Source organism: Xiphophorus hellerii, chromosome 17 (assembly GCF_003331165.1).
Source record: "Xiphophorus hellerii strain 12219 chromosome 17, Xiphophorus_hellerii-4.1, whole genome shotgun sequence".
Classification (NCBI taxonomy): domain Eukaryota; kingdom Metazoa; phylum Chordata; class Actinopteri; order Cyprinodontiformes; family Poeciliidae; genus Xiphophorus; species Xiphophorus hellerii.
In genome coordinates, this window is record NC_045688.1 from 17,904,087 (window position 1) to 17,925,624 (window position 21,538).

At 40.1% G+C, this 21,538-nt stretch overlaps 2 protein-coding genes across 2 annotated transcripts; both read right to left on the reverse strand.

Annotated features, from left to right (window-relative positions):
- Positions 1-789: 789 nt before the first annotated feature.
- ucmaa (upper zone of growth plate and cartilage matrix associated a) lies at positions 790-9,581 on the reverse strand. Its single transcript, XM_032589619.1, is given in 6 exon segments — positions 790-1,259; positions 2,748-2,846; positions 7,440-7,541; positions 7,624-7,683; positions 9,319-9,421; positions 9,423-9,581. Coding segments are annotated over 6 exon segments (597 nt in total). The 5' UTR covers positions 9,567-9,581; the 3' UTR covers positions 790-1,170.
- A 2,292-nt stretch (positions 9,582-11,873) lies between these two features.
- On the reverse strand, positions 11,874-20,368 carry phyh (phytanoyl-CoA 2-hydroxylase). Its single transcript, XM_032589607.1, has 9 exons — positions 20,200-20,368; positions 19,042-19,097; positions 18,689-18,799; positions 17,189-17,357; positions 15,614-15,695; positions 15,329-15,510; positions 15,099-15,248; positions 13,930-14,061; positions 11,874-12,525 (listed from the first exon to the last, which is right to left on the reverse strand). The coding sequence occupies exons 1-9, from the start codon at positions 20,263-20,265 to the stop codon at positions 12,472-12,474; spliced, it is 1,002 nt and encodes a 333-aa protein (XP_032445498.1). The 5' UTR covers positions 20,266-20,368; the 3' UTR covers positions 11,874-12,471.
- Positions 20,369-21,538: the final 1,170 nt, after the last annotated feature.

Consider the following 21,538-nt stretch of genomic DNA (forward strand, 5'->3'; position numbering starts at 1 on the left):
GAACAGCTCACTGTGTGTTTAGTATTTTTACATATAAAATGATTTGTTGCAGTGTGGCAGCAGCACCGTAACTATTAAAGTTCAAAAACCTGAACACAGCAGCTTCTGTGAAGTATTTCAGTTCAAAGTAAGAGATAACATAGCTCTATAAAAATCCACCCTTCTGGCTCTGTATTCTTTGAGCACTGAATTATTGCATGGAATCAGCAAACGTTCTCTACCGCTTTCTCTCTGTGTGTGTGTGTGTGTGTGAGAATCAGGTTTTTATATCCTTGTGGGAACCTATTTCTGTCTACAATGTGGGGTTGTGGGGACCGTTGCTACTTGTGGGGACATTTTCTTGGACCCCATGAGGGGAAATGCTGTTTTGGGGTTAGAGGTTAGGTATGTAATGGTAAGGGGTAGGGTAATGTTGATTGGAAATCAATGTAAAGTTTCCACAAGGCACAAAAACATGACTGTGTGTGTGTGTGTGTTGGCAGCTCTACTACTTAATCCATTTGGCTCTCCTGCAACTCTTCACTTTAAGACTCACAGTATCCAGTGCAGATATAAAATATCTCTATGTTTGCTCTATGTTTTTCTTTGGGATTGTCATTTCTCAGCACTAATACTTTGTCGTCTTTATATGATTTTCTCACTCCTCTCTTGGTCTCTTCCATCCAGTGTGTGTCAGATATTTCCTCTCTGGAATGTGGGATTCATTGCAGCCTGATGTCTTCAGCAGCTTGCTTCATTTTTATTTTTCCACCCCGCTTCCCTCCTTTTGAATACTCCAAATACCAGACATTGTGGAGGCAAGGTGGCCTCATGGAAGCTGGTCTTTATTCTTTTGCAACTTAAATACATGATAGTCAGCGCAAACCACACTGTGCGATCAGCTGCACTGTGTAGTTCCTATAGTAGGCACATATAAAAACCATTTTAAAAAGCATGCAAAACTGGTAGCTTCCCATAGAAAAACTGCGCAATTAAAACACTTTACATATATTGCACAATTTCTAAATCATGAAAATAGGATAAGGTTTGTGGAAAACTTAACGTAGCTTAATGTCTTACACATACATGAATAACTTTAGCGCTTGCTCTCATATGTCAGCCATTTGCCGTTGATACAGGCGCCTTGTTGCTATAAAGAAGAGGTGGAAATCTTCACGCAATGTCACGTGTTCAGTGAAACCAGTAGAATCGAGGATGGAGGCCGTCGTAATGATACTCTCGCAGCTGCTCATTCGTCTCTCTTGACCTCTCATTCACTTCTGTTAAAAAAAAAAGACATTTATGTTACTGCAGCTTGTAGCATTTTAGCTAATGCTACTTTTGTAAGCCAGCACATTTCCTGACTCTAAGGGAAAAAATACCTATGAAGAACATAAACTATGAACGTAGCTCTACCAAAGTTATGATTCACACATATTTAATCATCGCTAATGTTTGTCCAGTTGCTGGATTCCTGAACTCTTGATTCCAAAATGGCAGGAAAGCTGCCAACTCAGTGGAAGCAACTCCAATTGGGTCCTTATTTAGTTTGATTTACCGGCTATAAATTATATGTATTGTTTTTATATAAAATCACTTTTTTGAAAAATATTGGGTTACATCTTCTTTGAAATCTTAAACTCTGTTTGCTGGTTTATGCTAACTGCTAAACCAGTTCTCTGAAACGTTGGACCTCCTCAGAGACTCGATCTCAAAGTAGAACCAAAGTAGAAACGTAGAACCATTACCTGTAGAAGGAAAGCTACTCTAACACGGCTTGAAAAATTCTTTGACAAAGAGCCTTAAAGAATTACAGATCTATCGCCACTCATGACTACAAAGTTAGCTGTCACATAACGTCATGTTAGTCACTTTGCCAAACATAATCAACATCTTTCCTTCCTTGTTCAATTTTGTCTCTACTAACCACTAAATAGATGAGCAATTTAGTTGCACTTCTGATTTTGAAAAGCCTGGTAAGCCTTGCTTGGTATCCAGAGACCATCATTGTCTTCTTTAAGATGCTGGTATACCAAAAGTACCAGCCTTGGTAGTGATGGTTGGCTTCCACGTTGCCTCTCACACTACTATTCTTGCATGTGTAGGGGCAATTTTGGTTTTCTACCACAACATTTTTTTAAAGTTCTTGCATTTTTAATCATACGCTGGTACTGTAATCAGGGATGCCGGGAGATCTCGGGTATTGCTTTCTTGTCTGCAGTTTTTTCAGTGTAATTTCAAATCAATTTAAAGTACAGTTCTAAACCTTTTTACACCAAAGGCGCCACGAAGGGTGCGAAGCAATTTTCTGTGGAAACTTCTTTAAAGATGCAAGGATTTAGCATACATCTATCTTTTCATTCTTTTTTTTCTTTTTTTTTTTACGGCATTTCCCGTCAGGAGACGACTAAAGATAATCCCTAATGGTTACGCATAAATGAAACTGGCAGCTGTCTTTTTGTTTTCTTCACGAGCCTCCCTGAACATCCTTCATGCGAAGCCAAATCACATTTTTATGGTAAATAGTTCTCAGTTTAGAAACTGTGACTGCAACCATATCACAGCTTTCTGACCACTCCGGGGATGATTGTCACGTTTCGGTGGACCGCAAATAGACGCTTTGAATGCGTGCGGCCTCCCAGGCGTCGTCCTGCGGTCGGGAGGAATCATCCTCTCCCAAGTCTGAAATGAAGCTGTTTGTTCAGCCATGTCGTTAAAGCGTTCGGTTTTCCGAAAGCATGTGCTGGGGCCCTAACTTGTTGTCTTACCATCACGGTCTTCCTCAAGGTAGTTCTCGTATTCGTCTCTCTGTTCCTCGTTATACTCCCTCCTTCTCTCGCTTGCAGCTCGCTTCATTCTCTGCTCAGCTGTGGTGGAGAAAGAAAAAAAAAAAACCAGCCACATTTTAGACTTTCACCAAAACAAAGCACATGGACACCTAAGAAAGCTTACGACTTTGTATTTGCCTTTTTTCTGCTTCGCAATGTTTTCTTGCCTACTTTAGCTAGCCTGGCCATTGGGAATTGAAGCACATTTATTTATTTATTTATTATATGTATTTATCAACCATATCTACACAATCCCTTTGAGTAAAGAGACATTTTAGACAGAAATTGCACTTTTAAAAATTTTCTGAATTTCATAAAATAGAACCCCACACAGAAAAATATTTTATTTTTTAGTGAGTTACGTCCATCACAGGACAGTGATCACACAGTGGTTTGAAATCTAAGCAAGCTTAGAATAACCCATGAAAAGAACACTTTTACTGCTCTATCCACTAGGAATTTAAATGGGCAGATATTTGTGACAAGAGTCAACATATACACGAACGACACTCTGATGGGGAGAACGTTCCAAGTTTTAAGGAAAGATAAGCATAAGTCACAGAACCTTTTTTTTTGTAACCTTGGCCATACAAAAATGAGTTTTACTGATGTTAACATAACTTGTCTAACAGAACTACATCACCGAAACAGACATTCGAAACAACTAGACGTGACATTCAAGAATGCACTCCCGTGGCACGCTCTTTCGCCGGGCCGCACCCGACGATATCCAGTCAGTATTTTGAAGACCGTCACCTTTTAGCGTGACGCCTGGTTTGTTCACTGTTGGCACTAAGTCACTTGCATTGCTAGTGACTTAAGTTTGGAGAGGCACATGAATTGATGTTTAAAATTATTATGATATGATAGGGAAAAATACTAATACGGGAGGTCGGCAGGAAAAAAGGGTAATATACGTGGGTTTTCAATCAATCAATCAATCAATCACATTTTATTTGTATAGCACATTTCAGCAGCAAGACATTTCAAAGTGCTTTACATCATTACAAACACAGAAACACAATGCAACATAAAATCAACAATCAAAACACAACATTAAGTCAGGTTCTATCAATAAATGTGTAATTGATTACATTTCAAATACAATCCTAAACAGGTGGGATTTTAGTCTAGATTTAAAGGAAGTCAGTGTTTCAGCTGTTTTACAGTTTTCTGAAAGTTTGTTCCAAATTTGTGGTGCATAGATGCTGAAAGCTGCTTCTCCTCGTTTGGTTCTGGTTCTGGTTCTGGGGATGCAGAGCAGAACCAGAACCGGAAGACCTGAGGGGTCTGGAAGGTTGATACAACAGCAGCAGATCTTTAATGTATTGTGGTGCTGAGCCGTTCAGTGATTTATAAACTAACAGTATTTTAAAGTCTATTCTTTGAGCTACAGGGAGCCAGTGGAGGGACTTTAAAACTGGTGTCATGTGCTCCATCTTCCTGGTTTTAGCGAGTTCTGGTCAAAACGGGAAACTTGTATGTTTTATCAATGGCGCCGGAGGAAGTGAACGAATCAGTTCAGCCAGCATTGGCCACACTTCCAAATATTGAGTTAACTTTAACAGCTGCCTCGTTTGGGTTGGCACTCCTCCCTTTGCATTGGAGGATGGTTGTTTACAGCACAGGCAATTTCCAGTAAGCTTTTTTTTTTCCCGGTAAGCTTCATAGCTTAGAACATTTAAAACTCTAATAGCAATCCTTTCTCAAAAACCCAGAGCCCGAACCTGCTGCACGAAGCAAAACGTAGAAGAAAGAGGCATGGTTTTTATCAGGCTATTCTTATACCTGTACTTTATCATCTCATCTTTCAAAATTGATTGTCATTGAGTTTCCATGAATACTGTATGTGGATTTAGGCTGATCCAATAACAGCTGAAAGGTGGATTAAACCTTTGACAGATCAGCAGTAAAAAAGTCTCGCTTCATTTGTCGCAGGGTGGGGAGGACTTTCCACCTAAAAAACATCTAACCTGAAGCAAAAATCAGGAGAAGAAGAAAGTATCTGAACCAACTTAGATAGTTTTAACCAAAGGTAAATAATTCAGGAATCTTGTCAGATTTACTTGGCTATTTACCCGGTTAATAGAGGAAACCAAATAGACTCAAATTAGTATAAACACCTAAATAACCCAGTTAAGTGAACTGGGTTTGGCTTTATGTAATCTCTCTTTACTTCTCTTTGTACCAAATCAACAGTCCTTTTCCATGCAGGCAGAGCATGTCTGATACACACATTAAACTTTATTAAGCTTTTAGGTGTACCCCTAATTTAACAAAAGTGGCAACAAGATATGGATTACATCGTAGTAAACACACAGGTCTGCTTTCAGTCTGCCTAGGCACTGTCCCTCCAAAGCAGCCAATGATCATTTAGCTCGGCTGCTGGAAAATGTCACAATTAGCCTCGAGCTAAGCTAGCATTGTAAACTGCTCCCCAGATGCGTTTTACCATATGTAGCTTTTTGTTTATTGTATTTTCCACAGTGAGCGCTACTGTTAAATTATTGCCATTTATCTCAAATAATTAAAAAGAAAAAATTGAAGGCGTTTGATTAGCACTGTTAGTGCTATGCCATCAGGTTAGCGCATATAGCCTAATGGTGTTTTTATGAGCCATGTTATTAGCTCGGGGGAAGGCTAATGATCTATCTTAAAGTTTTAAACATTGTGCTGATATCATGTGCTCTATTTGCTTTGGAATGACATCACACCAAATTTAACTGCGTTGTGATCTTAAGTCTGAAAACAAATGGGATTTGCTAGCTCAGTGAGCTGGCTAACTGCTGTTACAAGTCAGTAAGAAGGTTTTTTTCTTAGTATTTTATGTAATTAAATGCTAAAGGAACACATTAACACGTTGTACAGAGCTATGTGTGTAACTGATTTAATTAGCTGTAAATTGTCAGAGCTTCAAGTAAACAGGCCATTATTGCAGCTCTACATATTTTTCTCCCCCCTCCTTCTAAGCTGCCAACACCCACAACATGCATAAAGTGTTCCTGAGAACCTCCACTGCTCCTCACCCCTTAGTTTGTCTTTTCTCAAACAGATTAAAGCGGAGCTGGTCGGGAGGGCAAGAGCTATTTACGGCCCAATTTCAGAATGTTACAGATGACCTGCCGGCACAGACGGCTGTTTGCAGATAGACTCTTAAATCATTTTTATTGCTAAGATTTTCACAGACTAATTAAAATCTTCTTCAAATGGAAACTATTAACACCAAAGTGTTCGGTCTTTAACAGCAAAAGCCAGCGTCCGATTTACTGTGACCACAAAGGTCTGATGATTTTACTCAAATTCAGAGATGGCCACACCCATCCTTTAAAGTTGACTAAATACTGCAAGTGTTTTTGAAGGAAAGGTGACTCAATTCCTGCACCCTGAAGTTGCTTTTTTCCCCCAAGACCAATAAAATAAATGTCAAAAAAAACAACTATCCCCTAAAAATTAGGAAGTTATTCTTTCCTGTTAACAGGCCAAACATGCAAGACACTTTTTTCTGTTTTGAGTCTGCGATGATTTACAAATCCCTTGTCTACAAACGTCTGGTAAACATAAAAATATTAATAATAATTCTAAGTTTTGTGCCCCAAGAAAACGTTGAGCTTGGCAATTTTTGGCTTGTGGCAAAAGGTTTCGACCGAATGAGAGAGAAAAAGGTTTACAGATCGCAATGTGTGTTTTAAGCAATCTGTCGTATTAAACTCTTGGCTAGTGTCACGTTGATTGATGCTATCCAATCAACGTGATTGGCTAGCGTGGCTTCAGTTAAGTTTTCCAAAAGTGCTCGTACTTTAGGATGCCAACTCCCCGTTAACTGGATTTTCATAGACTAATTAAAGTAGACACCCTGGGCAGTGTGTCACATTAGAAAAGCTCTATTGGGCACAGTACTGGTTTATTTCTTAAAATCAGGAGCCTTTTTATTCTTGAGTTATTCACAAGTGAGAATTTTGTGATTTATGTAATATCATACATCTAAAATAACGATTATTAGAAAAGTAGCTAATTCTAACCAAAGTTTGGCTGCTTAGAGGGAGAATATAAAAATAAATTAAGATTCTTCAATATTTCACATTTCTGAAAATAGCTGTCCTCTGCTCTGACAGATACAGACGTTCCTATGCATTGTTGACATGAGGCATAGAAATGTTCAAAATGAAGTAATTCTGTACATTATTCCCACTTTCAGTGCTTTGAAGTTGCTTTCTATACGGCGCTTACTGAAGAGGGAACGTTTTGCTGTGAGAAACCCGAGGAGGCAGAAGTCGCTCCACAGTATCCTGTGACTCCTTGTGCAGTTTCCAGCCCGCGTGAGTCTCCGTCTTGGCGTAGACCCGCACAAGTAGTGGGGCGTCTCTTACTCTCCTGAACTTTGACAGCTCGCAGTCGAAACGAACCATATCACCGTCCCAGTCCCACCACAGACCAATAAATCCACCGCTGTCTATCTCAGCTCCTTAACGACAGGCCAAATGTGTCTGATGTACTGTAGGCCATAACTACTACTGCAGCTACACAGGGGCACGCCACAGTAACTAACACCAAAAATAAACCAAATCACCCAAACAAACCTGTTATTCCACTGTGGCGATAGACATGGCTTAGGCCAGATTTTACTACACCTACCTTGGACCTCGGCGTAGTACTTGGGTGAACGGCGACTGCGGCGTTTTTGACTGAAGAAGTTTGAGGCGTCCGACTCGGCCATAAACACCTGGCGCGCAGCTCCTGGAGATGACAAGACGGAGGGTTTAAAAGTCACATTAGGAGACGAGGAGCTGTAGACGGGAAAGGTTTGAGCAGACATTACCTTGAGCATCTGCAGGTTTGGAGTCATCCCGAACCGCGGCGCTTTTCACCACACCAGAAACTGGAAACGAGGGAGAAATGAACCTGGTGTCGACTCTTTAGGTTGTATTTTAATGATTTTCAGGGTAGAATCATTTGAATAAGGTTTGAACAGTTTTTACACTTTTCTCCAGGGCCACTCAAAGCCTTTTTAGGGCCCTCAGCTGATTTTTATTTGGGGTCCACTATGCCAACATGTCAACACCAGATGCTTGATCATTCCTAAGCTACTCTATGTGTAGCATACCTGCTATCATTAGTATCATTACCATTAGCATTAAATATTTCAGTGGCATTTAAGTGTGCCATATTATTTTAACTATTTGAATGTAACATCAGCTGATAAACACTAAATTTACAGTGAACAATAAAATAGATATTTTAAATTTTCCCAAGAGTGGCAGCAGTTAACAGCAGGAAGAGATTAACTAAATATTTGTGTGACTATAAAAATAATACAAATAGGTTTTCCATTTGTGAAAGCATTTAGTTTGTATTATTCTTTGTTATAAAAGCAAATACCATGCTAACTCTATCAAGTTAGCATGATAAAGCACCAGAAAATTTGGAGTTTTTAGGGGGACCCTGGTGGTGTAGGGGCCCTAATAAACCGCTTTACTTGCATTGCCTTAGGCCGGCCCTGCTTGTCTCAATCAATGCAAAGGAGAGAAAAAAAAGCTCTGGACATGCTATACTTTATTCCTTCCAAAGGGAAACTAAATGTTATATTTAGAAGGCGAGAGAAAATTAAGAGGAACTTCAAGTTTCACCATTATCAGATGTTTGGGCCATTATTTTCTATTGATTTAATCTATGATAATCTAATATTTTTTTAAATAAATGTGTCTAAATTAGAATAAAATCTTTAAGCTCCAAGAATGAGATGGATTCCTCTTAAACAAGGTAATCTTTTTAACCTTGTTTCATTGACAATAGCACCATGGCTAACTTTTACTAGCAACAGAAGCCATAAGTATATTTCTTAGCGTTTTATAGATTTAAACATTAAAAGCTCATCGTCAGACATAACCACAAACAAACTCCCAGAAAAGAAAAGAAAATTGTGTATTGCTAAAGCTATCGCTAACGGCAGCCATATTGCAGCTAAGACAATTTCACTTCATTTTTCCGACATAAACCAGTTTGGACATTTTTACTCTTAACTTCAAATGGGACAACAGTCACTACAATAATTTAGATAAATCATTTTATTCTTTGAAAATTCGTGACATGATTTAACCGCTTGATTCAAAATTATAAAGCAATTATTATTCATTCTGCACCTAAAATAAATATTACAGGTAGAATAATAGCTAGCATAAATTATTTGTTCTTAAGCAGAAATGTAAAATTTTTTTTTTAAAAATTAGTTTTTTTAACAACTTATGTTCAAAATATAATAATTATTGCCTTTTTGATCCTTATACAGTAACAAAAGTGTTACAAGCTGGTAATACTTATAGATATCTGACGCAACTGTAAAAATGTTTCTTAAAAACAACAACAAGAAAAACAAGATAAGAAAATAGAATCATAGATTTGAAACTAAAATAAAAAATTGTTCTGAATTCTTCCCATTAAAAAATTGTTGTTTTTTTTTTCTCCAACTGTGAAGGTGGGACGTTGCTGATCCCTTTTGTGCTGCCAAGGTACTTACAGGTGACGATGAGGAGGACGGAGAGCGACGACAAGAGGAATGCTCGGGTCCAGGACATTCTGAGGGAGAGGAGCCAGATCAGTGTGGGACTGAACAGCACATCAGAGCAGGACTGAGGCTGGATGGAGGGATGGACGGATGGACGGGAGGACGGTGGGCGAGCCAGGAAGGGAGGAGAAGAGTGGGAGGAGATGGAGGGAAGGGAGTGAAAGGTTCATCCAGTGGAGGAAAGCTGATGGTTTTTCCATTGCTACCGGGAGGGAAAAGGAGAAGAGACTGCGCTACTTTGGGCATTGGATTTTTTTTTTTTTTTTGCCTCATGCTGCCACTGAAATGGAAGCTATTGGGGGAGACCAAAGATCTGGCGTGAAGAGGACAGGGAGGACGCGCTTAAAATAAAAATGAGCCAAATCTATAACTGATGTGACCACGGCAGCAGTTGATTAAAGGCGCAGTGTTCTGCAAAATCCATTGTTTGCGAGCTTTACATCATATTACTAAGTTATTCCCTCATCACAAAAATACGTGGAGTGTTCCTTCGATTCGTTCGTGCATGTTTGAGAAATCCTTTAATCTCCATGGCAACCATTCAGCCGCGCAAAAGACCCAGGTGGACCGAGCTCCGCCTACAGAGACGCAACTCCTCCTCGGAACTGCAGTTTCCAAGCTTCCCTCCCCGCAACTCCCCCACTCCACCCCTTCAGACTAGCCAGCAGCAATTAGCAAACACCTGGTGGAACCGCACATCATTATAGGAGCCACTTTGCAGAGCAAAGCTGGTAAAAACGTTGCTAAAGGGTTTTTTTGGGGGGGGGGGGGGGTTTGCTAAAGGGTTAATAGAGGAGCCATGCTGTGATGACTTCCTGAAGGCGGAGTATCAGAAAGAGTAGGAGTTTTTAAAGAGACAGAGCCCCATTTGGAGCCATAAGCCATAAGGATTTTTTTTTTCAACCTAGCTTATTAAACTGCCGAGGCCGCAAATCCCTGCAAACAGGACTTTGTGTCTTTTCTAAGCCGACGGTGGATTTGTATGACTTTCAAATCTTTTGATAACTTCTTAAAGAGACACCTAGAGTCCTTTTAGAACCTGCTCACATTTTCTTTAAAAAAGCAACAATTTAAAAAGTGCTCCAGGAAAGGCATGGTCAGAAACCGATGTGCTCTGCTTCTGTTTTGAATTCCAGAATGGAGTGAGGATGGAATCTAATCCGAGGGAGAAGCTGTCTGCTGCGCCGCAGGACAGGAATTACTCCCAGCAGGAGACCCCCAGCCCTATCCTCATCTCAGTCATTGTAATTCCACTCAGGTCAGATGACTGTCTTTTTATATTACTGGTCAAAGAGATCTGAGGACCTTTCTTTCATCAGCCAATCAGAGACGAGGCTCCTCCAGGAAGTCAGAGGCCAGATTGTAGTGATGAATTCAGCATCCTGTAGAGGGCCTGGAGTGTAATAGCATCTTACCTACACAGAGTGACATGTTTTATGTATGTTTTCTGTCCAGGCAGATTAGCCGCAGGTGGCAACATCTTTTTGCAGCACTGAAATCCTTCATTATCGTTCCAGATATAAGCGATCGTACTTTTACCTACACACCATATATGCCTCCCGCCTTTGTTTAAGCCTCCAGCAGATTGGAAACTGCTGAACTGGAGGTGCAAAGTAAATTGGTCTCTGTAGTTTTCCGCCTACAGATCTGATCGGATCGGAAATGTGTCTCCGGTGAAGGAAACTGGGCAAAGACGACTCGCCGCTCCGCCCAGACAAAAACTGGAGCAGACCGTAAAGTCTGGTAGCGATTAAAGCCGTGAACGAAGCTGGATTCAAATCCTTGTGTAAGAAAACAGTTGGCATTGTGTGGATCGTTTTTTTTCCTTCTGAATGCAAAAACTTGACTTAAGATTGGGATTTTCACAGTGGATATGGCAAGTTTTTCATTGTTTTGTACGGAAGCCCAACAAAATCTCCTTTTTATACTTTTTAAGTCTGGCAATTTTTTTTTTCTTGCTGTTTTAGTGTTATCTGCATTTTTTTTAGAAAAAAATCTAGATTATAATGTTTTCCCCGCATGGATCATTTTGGGCTCTTGACTATCAACGCTGTGGTTTAACTCCAGCTCCTCTAGTGGCAGAAAAAATGTATTGTAAGAAGAACACTTTAAAAAAAAAAGTCTCTATTTTTTCTCTTGGCTTTTAGTGCAGAAGGGGAATTTTTTTTTTTTTTTTTTTTAACAGAAATAGGGCAAAGATGTTAGTTTATAGTCGGTACAATTGGTCAAATTTTGTAAATAACAAATTTTGCTTCCAGGACAAAAAAAGTTCAGTCATGTCAAAAGTGAACCAAAAGCTTTGAAACGTTTTTGTTTTACTTGCTGACACCTTTGAAGTTGTGAGAAAAAGAAAATTTGGTCAGACGTGAAAATGGGTCTTTTGTAAAAACAAATACATAAATAAATGATTTTGCTTTTCCGGGTTTCCGTACCGTCGCTTTCACCGCTCAGCCCACAAATGCATTCTCCTTGCAAGTGTGCGACTTTTTAAAGAGGAATGAACAGACTTTCCACTGTAGCAGATTTATTGGCCAGAAACATTTTTATAACAAACTAATCCAGCCAAACACACATTTTCTTACTTTATGAGACGACTTTAGTTCAACAAATCGTTGGCATGTTTAGCGTGTCTGATTGAATGATGTAAATGTTGGCTTTTGTGTTGTTGCAGTCGTATTCTGAAGAAAACAAAAGTGATTCCAGCCATTGCTGAATTTCTTAGTCACCATAAATTATTTTATTGTTTATGAGGTTTTAAAAAAAAATACTCACACACTCTTAAAATAGCATTAAAACCTTAAAAAATCACAGTTAGCATGTTAGCAATAATGCTCTAAGGAAGATCAAGGCCTCTGCTGGCGTAAAGTGCTACAGTCATTTCAACGCTGATTTCATTGTTTCCATCGTACCTTCTTTTCAACCTCACTGGTTCCCTCTCATACATACATTACATTTCTCCTCATTTACTCATGATTATCTATCTTAGCTTACAATCTGTTGTTTGAATATTATCCCTTTCCTTTCAATTTTGGTGAAGGAGCTTAGTCTAGAGATTAGCCTTTTTCTTATTTTTTTTTCTCTTGTCCTTCAGCAGTCGATGAGTCCTCAGAGTGAAGTCCTCTCTCCCTGCACCAGGCGACCCCTGAAGGCCCACGTATCCTATGGAGAAAGCACACACACTCTGTTCACTATTATTTCTGGTATATTCCAATCAATTCCAATACAATTTTGCTGGAAAGTCGGAGATAAAATGACAATGTTGAGGCTTTTCCAAGCAGAACAAAAAAAAACGGCAAACATCCTCCAGGCCCGTAGGTGTCGCTAAGCGTTGAGTATGGGAGCTAGCATACAGCCTCCAGGCGGCGTTAAAGATAAACGCAGAAAGAAAACAAGAATGGCCAAAAGTGGAGTCTTTTGTGTGAATAGACGTTAAATTTGATCTTCGTCTCTGTCGCATTTGGTTATACAGCTAAAACAATACAAACTGAACATCCTCCAGACCTGTAAGTGGCGCTAAACATGGAGTATGGGACCTAGCATGAAGCTTCCAGACAACATTAGCGGTAAATACAGCAAGAAAACGACAATGACCAATCATGTGGGGAGTGAGGTTGATTTTGATCTGCTCCGTCACATTTCATTATAAAACTAATAAACTACGAGACATTTTTGTTGCTAAGTATGATGCGCTTCAGGTTAGAGGTTGAGCTAATATGTAGGTTGTTTTTTTGTTTTACAAAAGAAGCATCTTTGCACACAAGTGTGATTGTTTTACAAAAAAAATTAAAAAATTAGGATCCCTCTAAAACGTTGTTTCCATGGGAACATGGGACACAAACAGTTAAAACTTTTCAGTCTTGGAAATAATATAATATTATATATATATATGTATATAATAGTAGTCCAGAGTTGGGAGGTACAATGAAAAGGATACTGGCGTTTTTGAAATTTGCCAATGAAAAGCGTCCCCACATCATGATTCTGCCATCACCATGTTTCACCATAGAGATGAAAATGTTATAATTAAATAATCTTTGGAGTCAGTTGGACACAATGGGTTTTATTTACAGTATCAACAGGAAAAGACTTTTATTTCTGAAACATTTTGAAGGCTTCAGATCTTTTTTTTATCTTTTCACAACCAGGTGCTACTTTGTGTTGGCCTATCAGATAACATCTGATCTAAAACGAAAATTCTACTTTAATATGAGAACATATGAAATAGTTCAATGAGTGTAAGTATTATTCCTGGACAGTGCAGTGAAACGTCTTCTGCAGGTGTCCGAACACACGTCCTTGATGCTCTCAGCATATATGCGGCTGATGATGCAGACACATAATGCTTCTGTTTTTAATTTCTTGCACTATTCTTTCTTGTAAACAATAACACATCAGTTAATCACGCTGTCAGTCCTAACAAGGTCAAAATACAGTCAGGCGTTGATGCTGATGAGTGAGCTCAGGTGTTTTGTCAGACTGGAATCATACGGCCGGTGGAGATTAGATGTAAACAGTAATGAGAAAGCATGAGACCCACACAGAGGTGGCGCTCGGATGGCTAACCTTGAAGGCCACTTCGTTCATTCCGTATTTCTTCTGCGCGAGCTCTTTCACCTCGTTCTCGATGTTTTCCTGCGTGGTTCCCCTCACGTCGATGTAGTAGCAATCGCCGCTGGCGTAGTGGCAGGAGATGGCCTGGGAAACACACACACACACACCCACTCACATTTCAAAAACTGTCATCTTTCGTATTGTAAACTCGCTCTAATGTTTCTAACTGCATTTTAAAAAGTCCTAACTTTACCTATGAATATTTTTCCAGCTCTAGATTGTACCTGTCCTGGCTATCAATACCAAAATGGGACAAAATAGAGTTGCTATCAAAAATATTAGACAGTGAAGAATTACTTCTGTGCTTTTTCTACATACAACATTTTTATCGTATATATCCTGCACACTTCATCAATAACATACACGTAAATAGATTTATAAAAAAAATAAAATAAAATTGACAGTTTAAAAAGGTGTAATAACCCGGTTACATCCATCAGGTCTGAATCTCTACTTTTCATTACTTTTTCATTACTATTTTGCCAGTTTAATGTAATGTTTACATTTATCTACAATGAAAAAAACAATAACAATAAATGAAAAAATAATACATTTATTAACAAAAGATTTGGGTCACTAGGTAAATGTGGAAATACTCTTCAAGTGCAACCAGAGCGGTGGTTAAAAGAGAAATGTCTCGTCTTCGCGACATTTTCCATTATTAAATGATAATAATTCATAATTGTTTTCAACACCCGGGGGTTATTTGTACTCTGTTATGTAGGAATAAATCCGCAGATATTTAAGTTAGTTTTACAATTTTCTGAATGAAAAAATGAGCCCCTGCATGCATCATGTGTTTGAAGCCTGAGATATAAGAATAAAGTGCTGCCACCTGCCTTCAAAAGACCCAAACGGAGTCAAAATAAGAAACCCGTGTGCAGTACAATCTCAATATTTTTTACTTACCTCTAAAAACGATTAATAGATTACGTTTATTGTTGGATACTTAGTCGGACTGCAAAGTCACCTGTTTTCAGATTGATGAGCCTCAAATTTCCAATCTCTTTCTGACCCGTGAATGCACCGTATCTAACAACATTCTGTGAGGCTATAAATTGGCCCCCCAAACATGGGCGCATCTCTACGATCTGGACCGGCTTTCCCGACGCACTCGGTACCTTGCGGAAGCCCTGCGTCTGGTTCATGCCGGAGCCGTGGATGAGGAGGGGATGGAAGAACACCGTGTCGCCCTTTTCCATCTCCACGTGCAGCCTGGGGTGGTCGGGGTCGTAGTCCCGCACGCCGTGGTACATTTTGTTCACCCCGCCCTGAGGACACAGAGCGCCGGTGAAGCGAGTTTGCGGAAGTTCCCGGCGGGGGCTCCGAGGACGGCTCCGGGGGGCGTTACCTCCCAGTCGGGGTAGTCGTGCTCCTGCAGGGCGCCTTTGTGCGTTCCGGGCAGGACCACGAGGCAGCCGTTCTGCCTGGTCACTCGCTCCATGGCGGTCCAGGCGCAGACGATGCGGTCTGTCGGCCGGAAGGGGAAGTAGTGCAGATCCTGGTGCATCGGGTGGCGAGACGTCTTCTTACCTGTAACGACACGAGCAGCAGCAGCTGTCAAGGATGAGGTGTACAGCTAAGACTAGGCTAATGCTAATGCTAAAGCACGGTAGTGGAGGGGGGATTGCGTCACCTGCATCAGGAGGTTTGTTGATCAGCATGGTGTGCATGGCCATGATGTTGGGCCCGGTGAAACACTCCACATACTTCAGGATCTGCCACACAGAGGCACCGGACGGGTTCAGTAGTGATTATAAGCAAAAAAAACAAACAAACTAAGTTATTGCAGATTTTACTTTTTAAAAGCAAGAAAATATATTACAGATGTTGGTTTTTTTGTGGTTTAATTTCAGGGTGTAACGAACACTCATCCACATGAGAATCCATTTCTTCCACTGTGGCTGTTCCACCTTCATTGGAGCCCGTAGACCAGGTCAGGAAAACTCCTTAAAAACTTTGGTGTCTGCCACTTGGAGCTTAATATTGTTCAGCTCCAATTTTTAATGTCTGTTTTAGATCAGAACCGTAGCAGCGCGGGCCTTTAAAGCCCATCTGGAATCCTAATTTACCTTTCTAGCAACCGAGCAACAAAGAAAAGAAAGCTAGACTCCAAATTATTTAGATGATTTTCTTTTAACTTTACTTTGAGAGACCAGCATCGTCCCTGTTTATCCTATATTTAGGTCCTCTAGTACGTCTGAGAAAATTCTACTCTATAAATTACCGAGTTGTTGATTTTTGAGGAGTATCTTTGAGCTTTGGACTTGGACCCGTGTGAATTTGAACCACTGCATAAAGTCGTTCACTAAATCAACTTAAATTGTTTCCTGTCTAAACAGGAAACAGAAAAATGTATTTATTACAATGAGCGATAATAAAATCCTGCTACTAGAGCAGTAAATGGTTTCTCTGCTCCTGGGTTCTGCAACAAACTCCCTGAAAACCTGAGAGGTTCAGAAACCGACGGCTCCTTTAAATGGGGACGGAAAACATTTCCGCTTTCTCCAGCTGACTTTTATTTTGAAAGGTCGACGTAGTCCCTTTTTCTTCACCTCTTTAGTCCTGTTTTGAACATGTAAAATACACTTTTGAAATGATTCCACCTGGTAAAATTGTGATGTGTTGAGTCATTTTCAGCGTTATTTTTGAAAGCCCAACATTCTCACATCTTGTTTAGATTCATTAGGATCCAACAGTTTTTATTTCCAAACTCCAAACTACTTTTCCTGTTCGGCACGATGCTGGCACTGTCATATTTGAAAGCGAAGGTGTTTGGTGTTACATTTATGCCACACAAATTCTATTCTATTTGCAGCATTAATTACTGTTAGTTTATTTATATTTGGATGTTTTCTTTCCTTCTGATTCACAGTTATGCACAAATGTGTCTAGGTCTTTTACAAAACAAAAAAAAATGTCTGAAAAACTTCAAAATTTTTGCACTGCCCTGTATTTCCCTTAGTTTATTCCAGGGAAAACCAAATGAAACTCCAGAGTTTATCCTGTGCCTTGTTTGCAGATAATGACAATGTGACCACAGGCTGTTTATGTAAGACGTTCTGGGTCATATCTGGTGCTATTGAGTGCTGCCGGGTTCCAAAGTCCATTCAGTCGTTACACCACTAACAAGTCACCTGGAAAAACGTCTTCTAAACGTAGAACACTGCAGACTTCAGGGCCGTATCCGAGTCTGTTTGCGTTGCCGTACCTGAGGTAAGGCACAGTAACGGAAGAGCTCGGGGTCTTCCTGGAAGTCCTGGAGTTTGGACACGGCTCTCTGATCCGGAACAAACTCTGACTTGGCGATCGCCACGTCCCTCATCACGATCAGGCCCGGAACTTTGACTTCCTGCCGACAGATCCGTTCAAACTCCTTCCTAAAGACGATTCAGATACGCATTAAACAAGTCTGACGTCTGGTTGTGACGAGGATATAAACTTTGAAGTACTCCTGGAATAAACTAAATGCATTTGTTATCCTTAAAGCAATAAATAGTATGTAGTTTGAGTGACTTATAGTCTTTTTGTTTTACAACCACAAACTTCTATGTATCTTATTGGGAATAATGAAAGTCCAATGTACAGCGAGAGGTACAGACGTGTGGCTAAATTAAAGCATTTTCAAGTGTTTCAGGTCCCTAATCAAATTCCATACCTCAGTCTGATTGAGAATTTGTAGCAAAGAAAGAAAATGTATGTTTTTTCCCCATCCAATCTGACCAACTTTTTTTTTTCTTTTTTACCCCTCCAGGGGTCTTTTGTGGGCTCTAGTGTCCCTTATATGATAGTAGGCTGACAGGAAACAGGGAAGGAGAGGGGGGAAGACATGCGGCAAATGTCGTCGGGTCCGGGAGTCGAACCCGCGACGGCCGCGTCGAGGACTCAAGGCCTCCAAATACGGGTCGCGCTAACCACTACAACACCACGGCACGCCCCAATCTGACTAACTTTTAGCTGTTTTGCAAAGAACAGGCATATGTTGTCAAGTCTCATTCCAGCCGGTTAACATCTTGTTCGGCTGCAGTCTACATGGATGTGTCTATATTGTAAGCGCTAAGGAACCTGGTTGCATCTACACTATTTGGCAGCTAATTTCTCTGAAATCTCGTGGTATATGTGTTCGTCGAGCGCAGCCCCGTCCAGTTGACACTGTATGCGTTATTCCGCCACAACTGATGAAAAAGGCTTGGACCTCAAGGTTTGATCATGGAATTATCGATTTGCAGTTTGCTATCTCACCAACTGCTACGATGTCATTGCAGGATAGAAACGGTGGTTGTTCAAGGAATTTATAAGAACTTCACCAATGCAATGACGGACGATCAATAAATGCGGTCTACTGCCAATCAAATTGTTTAGGCGCAATATCCGGCCTTTTACCATCCATACAGTTGAGCAGTTACAGAAAACAGAAGAAGGGCGCAGGATCTGCAAAAGAAGACAAATCTGACCGGGATGGACAGGGGAAGAGTCGGATGAAGGCACGTCCACGAAGAACGGGTTTTAAAGAGGCAACAGACCAACAGTGGTAATGACACCTAGGCAGTACTGAATCAGTGGAGGCTCAATATCAATAAATCTTTTTCTTAATTCATTCATCACATAAAAATGAAAGGCTCAACTGTGTGGGTTTGATGTAAGAAAATGCAATAAATAAATAAGTAAATGGGGTTTAATTACGTTTGGAACCTTAGAAACTCAACTGTACCTGAACCTGTCGATGTCCGTCTCAGACACCAGGTTCTTGATGAGAAGGAAGCCGTTTTCCTCGTAGAAGAGCCGCTGCTCCGGGGTCAGTATGCCTGTATCAAATGAGTATCTGTGCAACAACGGGGTGACACAAATTAGATTTGAAACAAAGCTACTTTAAATGGCTGACACCTGTTAGTCAGTTAGCAGATGAGCTGTTTGTGTTTAAGACAAAGAAATGTTTCCAGGATGTTAGGTTGGGAAAAAAATCATACTTTCTCATGGACTTTGTGCAACAGTTCTTGCAAAAAAGGAAACTGGACTCAACAAACTGGGTCAAAGATGAGAGAGCAGCAAGGTGCTTCGTCCTACCTCAGTTTCTGAAGGGGGCTGTAGGTGAGGGTCTGAGCGGATGTTGGGGAGGCTCTCTGAAAGTCAGTGAAGGAAAAACTTAGATAGGTAGACAATGTTTGGGCAGGTTCTTCCACATGCTTATCTATTTTGATGTTGTGTAACAGTATTTAATTCAATCCGAGGTTTGGACTTTGTCTGGACCATTGATTTCTTTGTGGATAATGTCCCATTTCATGACCCCGTTTGAAGGTAGGCTTCATGGATGCAGAGCAGGACCAAAGAGCAGAGAGAGAAGGAGGAAGTTCAAAGCCCCTCTTCCACCCTTCGTATTCCGTACGCAAACATTTCTATGGCTGACTTTCTAACCGTATAGCCAAACAGATTTAAACAACAACAAAAGAAAATGCGGTGTATTTGCTTTTGCTTGCCAACAACTGATGATGTCACCCAGGATATGTTACTGCGGAATAGAGTCTGCTGCCTGGATATTGAGGTTATTAGCATGTCGTAACAGTCATGAAACTTTCATATAAGCGGAGCATATCATCTGCAAAACAGCAAAAGGCCATATTAGGCTTTCTGAAAATTTAGTCTGTTAAATTTTCTAAACGTATTCTTATTTAAGAATAAGTTTTATTCTTAAAGGAGAATAAAACTGAGACGGACAGAAGATGGAGCCCTGGGGAACCCCATACTTTAAAACAAAACAAAAAAAATAGCCAGCTTTTTTCTTTAGCTATAGTGTTATATAGTCATTGTGCTTTCTTCAGTTTTACGTAATGTGAAATGTATGTTATTTTATAAACAAAAAAGTGGGAAGCTAGGTGTCGTTTAAATATTCGAATTCGCCTATAGGCGAACATTAAGGACGAATTCGAACGATCGCTAAATATGCTGTGGTCCACAACTGTATCGAAAGACGCAACAGAACCAGGTCAGCAGAACTGTATATATATGTTACCATATATAGGTATAACCTCCTAAAACAGCCGAACGGTAGCGCTCTTTTAAACCAGACGGACGTTTTTAAAACACCCAGAAACTGGTAACGTCTGGCCCTGGCCGCCGCCTGTGTTTCAGCCGCTATAGGAGCCGCTGCTCGGCGCGCCTGCCGGACGTCCTCCTCTTGGAACACGTTCTAGAACATTCGGATCTCTCAACAGAACGAAAGGATACGATCGTAGCCGTAGCTCCGTCCAGATGATGGATCACCGTCCGGAGTCTTTCCGCAGCCCGAGACATCTTCCCCGCTACCAGCTGTCCTCTCTCTGAGACAGACAGACAGACAAAGGTTCCCTCTATGGTGGCTGCACTGGGGGAAAGGTCTCACCAATGACATCATACGCACTGACGTCACGTAGCGGTCGCTGCAGAGTTGTTAAAGGTGGACTTTGGGTCGCTGTTAGGAAACACTTTTTAAGTTTTATTTAGAACCTCGAATGTCAAATTAAAGGCAAATACGTAAGCACAAATGGAAGGGACATGAAGGCACGTATGAGTTTTATGCAGTAGTTATAACAACATATATGAATCCAAATGAATGATCAGTGCCAAATAACTTATCTTGCTGAAATAGGCTTTATATAAAGTCCAATACAAGCTATACATGGCTAACTTCAACTACTCAACCATGTCGTGAGTTTTATCAGCTTACTATTAGTTTTTGAGAAGGAAAACAGTGCTTTATGGACACAGAAAAACGCGTAATTATAGAGCAGCGATAGTAGTCAAAAATGTGAATTGTTGACGATTTTGTTCCAAATTATTTTTCATAACTTGCCTACACTGAATAAAATAGAAATTGCTCATTTTCTACGAGAAACTGTAAAAAGGAATTTGCCCAGTAGGGGGTGCCACAGCACAACAAAATGAACTTCCAAGCCACTTTCAAAGTGCGGTAAAAGAGTAACAAGAATGAAAACTTATGATCAAACTAACAATATTAGACAGACAATACAAGTTTTTATATGATCAAACATTATGAAATAATATCAAAAACTATCAAATAGTTTTGATAGTAGCGAAGTACTTTTTGAACTCATATTGTGACTTATAATTGTATTTGTAAAAGACTGAGACCTAAATGAAACACTTCATGAAGGGGATGTCACATAGGACACTCTAATGTCTTACAAGTATCTGAAAAAGAAAGTGATTTAACTACAGATAAACTATAAAGATTAAACATATTTTCAAATAAAAATCGGGCACCTTAAGAACGATCTAATCGTCTTTGGTTGAATTCAGGAGGAGCCCAGACGTTTTGCCAAAGGGACCAAAGCTGTCAAATGAACACAACAGTTTAAACAATCTACTAAAAATGCAAAAACAATTTGTTGCTTCAAAAAGAAAGCTTTATTTGTTTTATGCTAAACATGTTCTGTGCTCTGGTGCCAAGTAATGCATTTTGGACTCGTAGGTATAATATTACTATATCTATATTCTTCAGTCTGATCTCTGTTTTTCTTAGCCCAACGTCTTCCTCCTTGAAATTGACAGTTAAACTTGTGCGCTC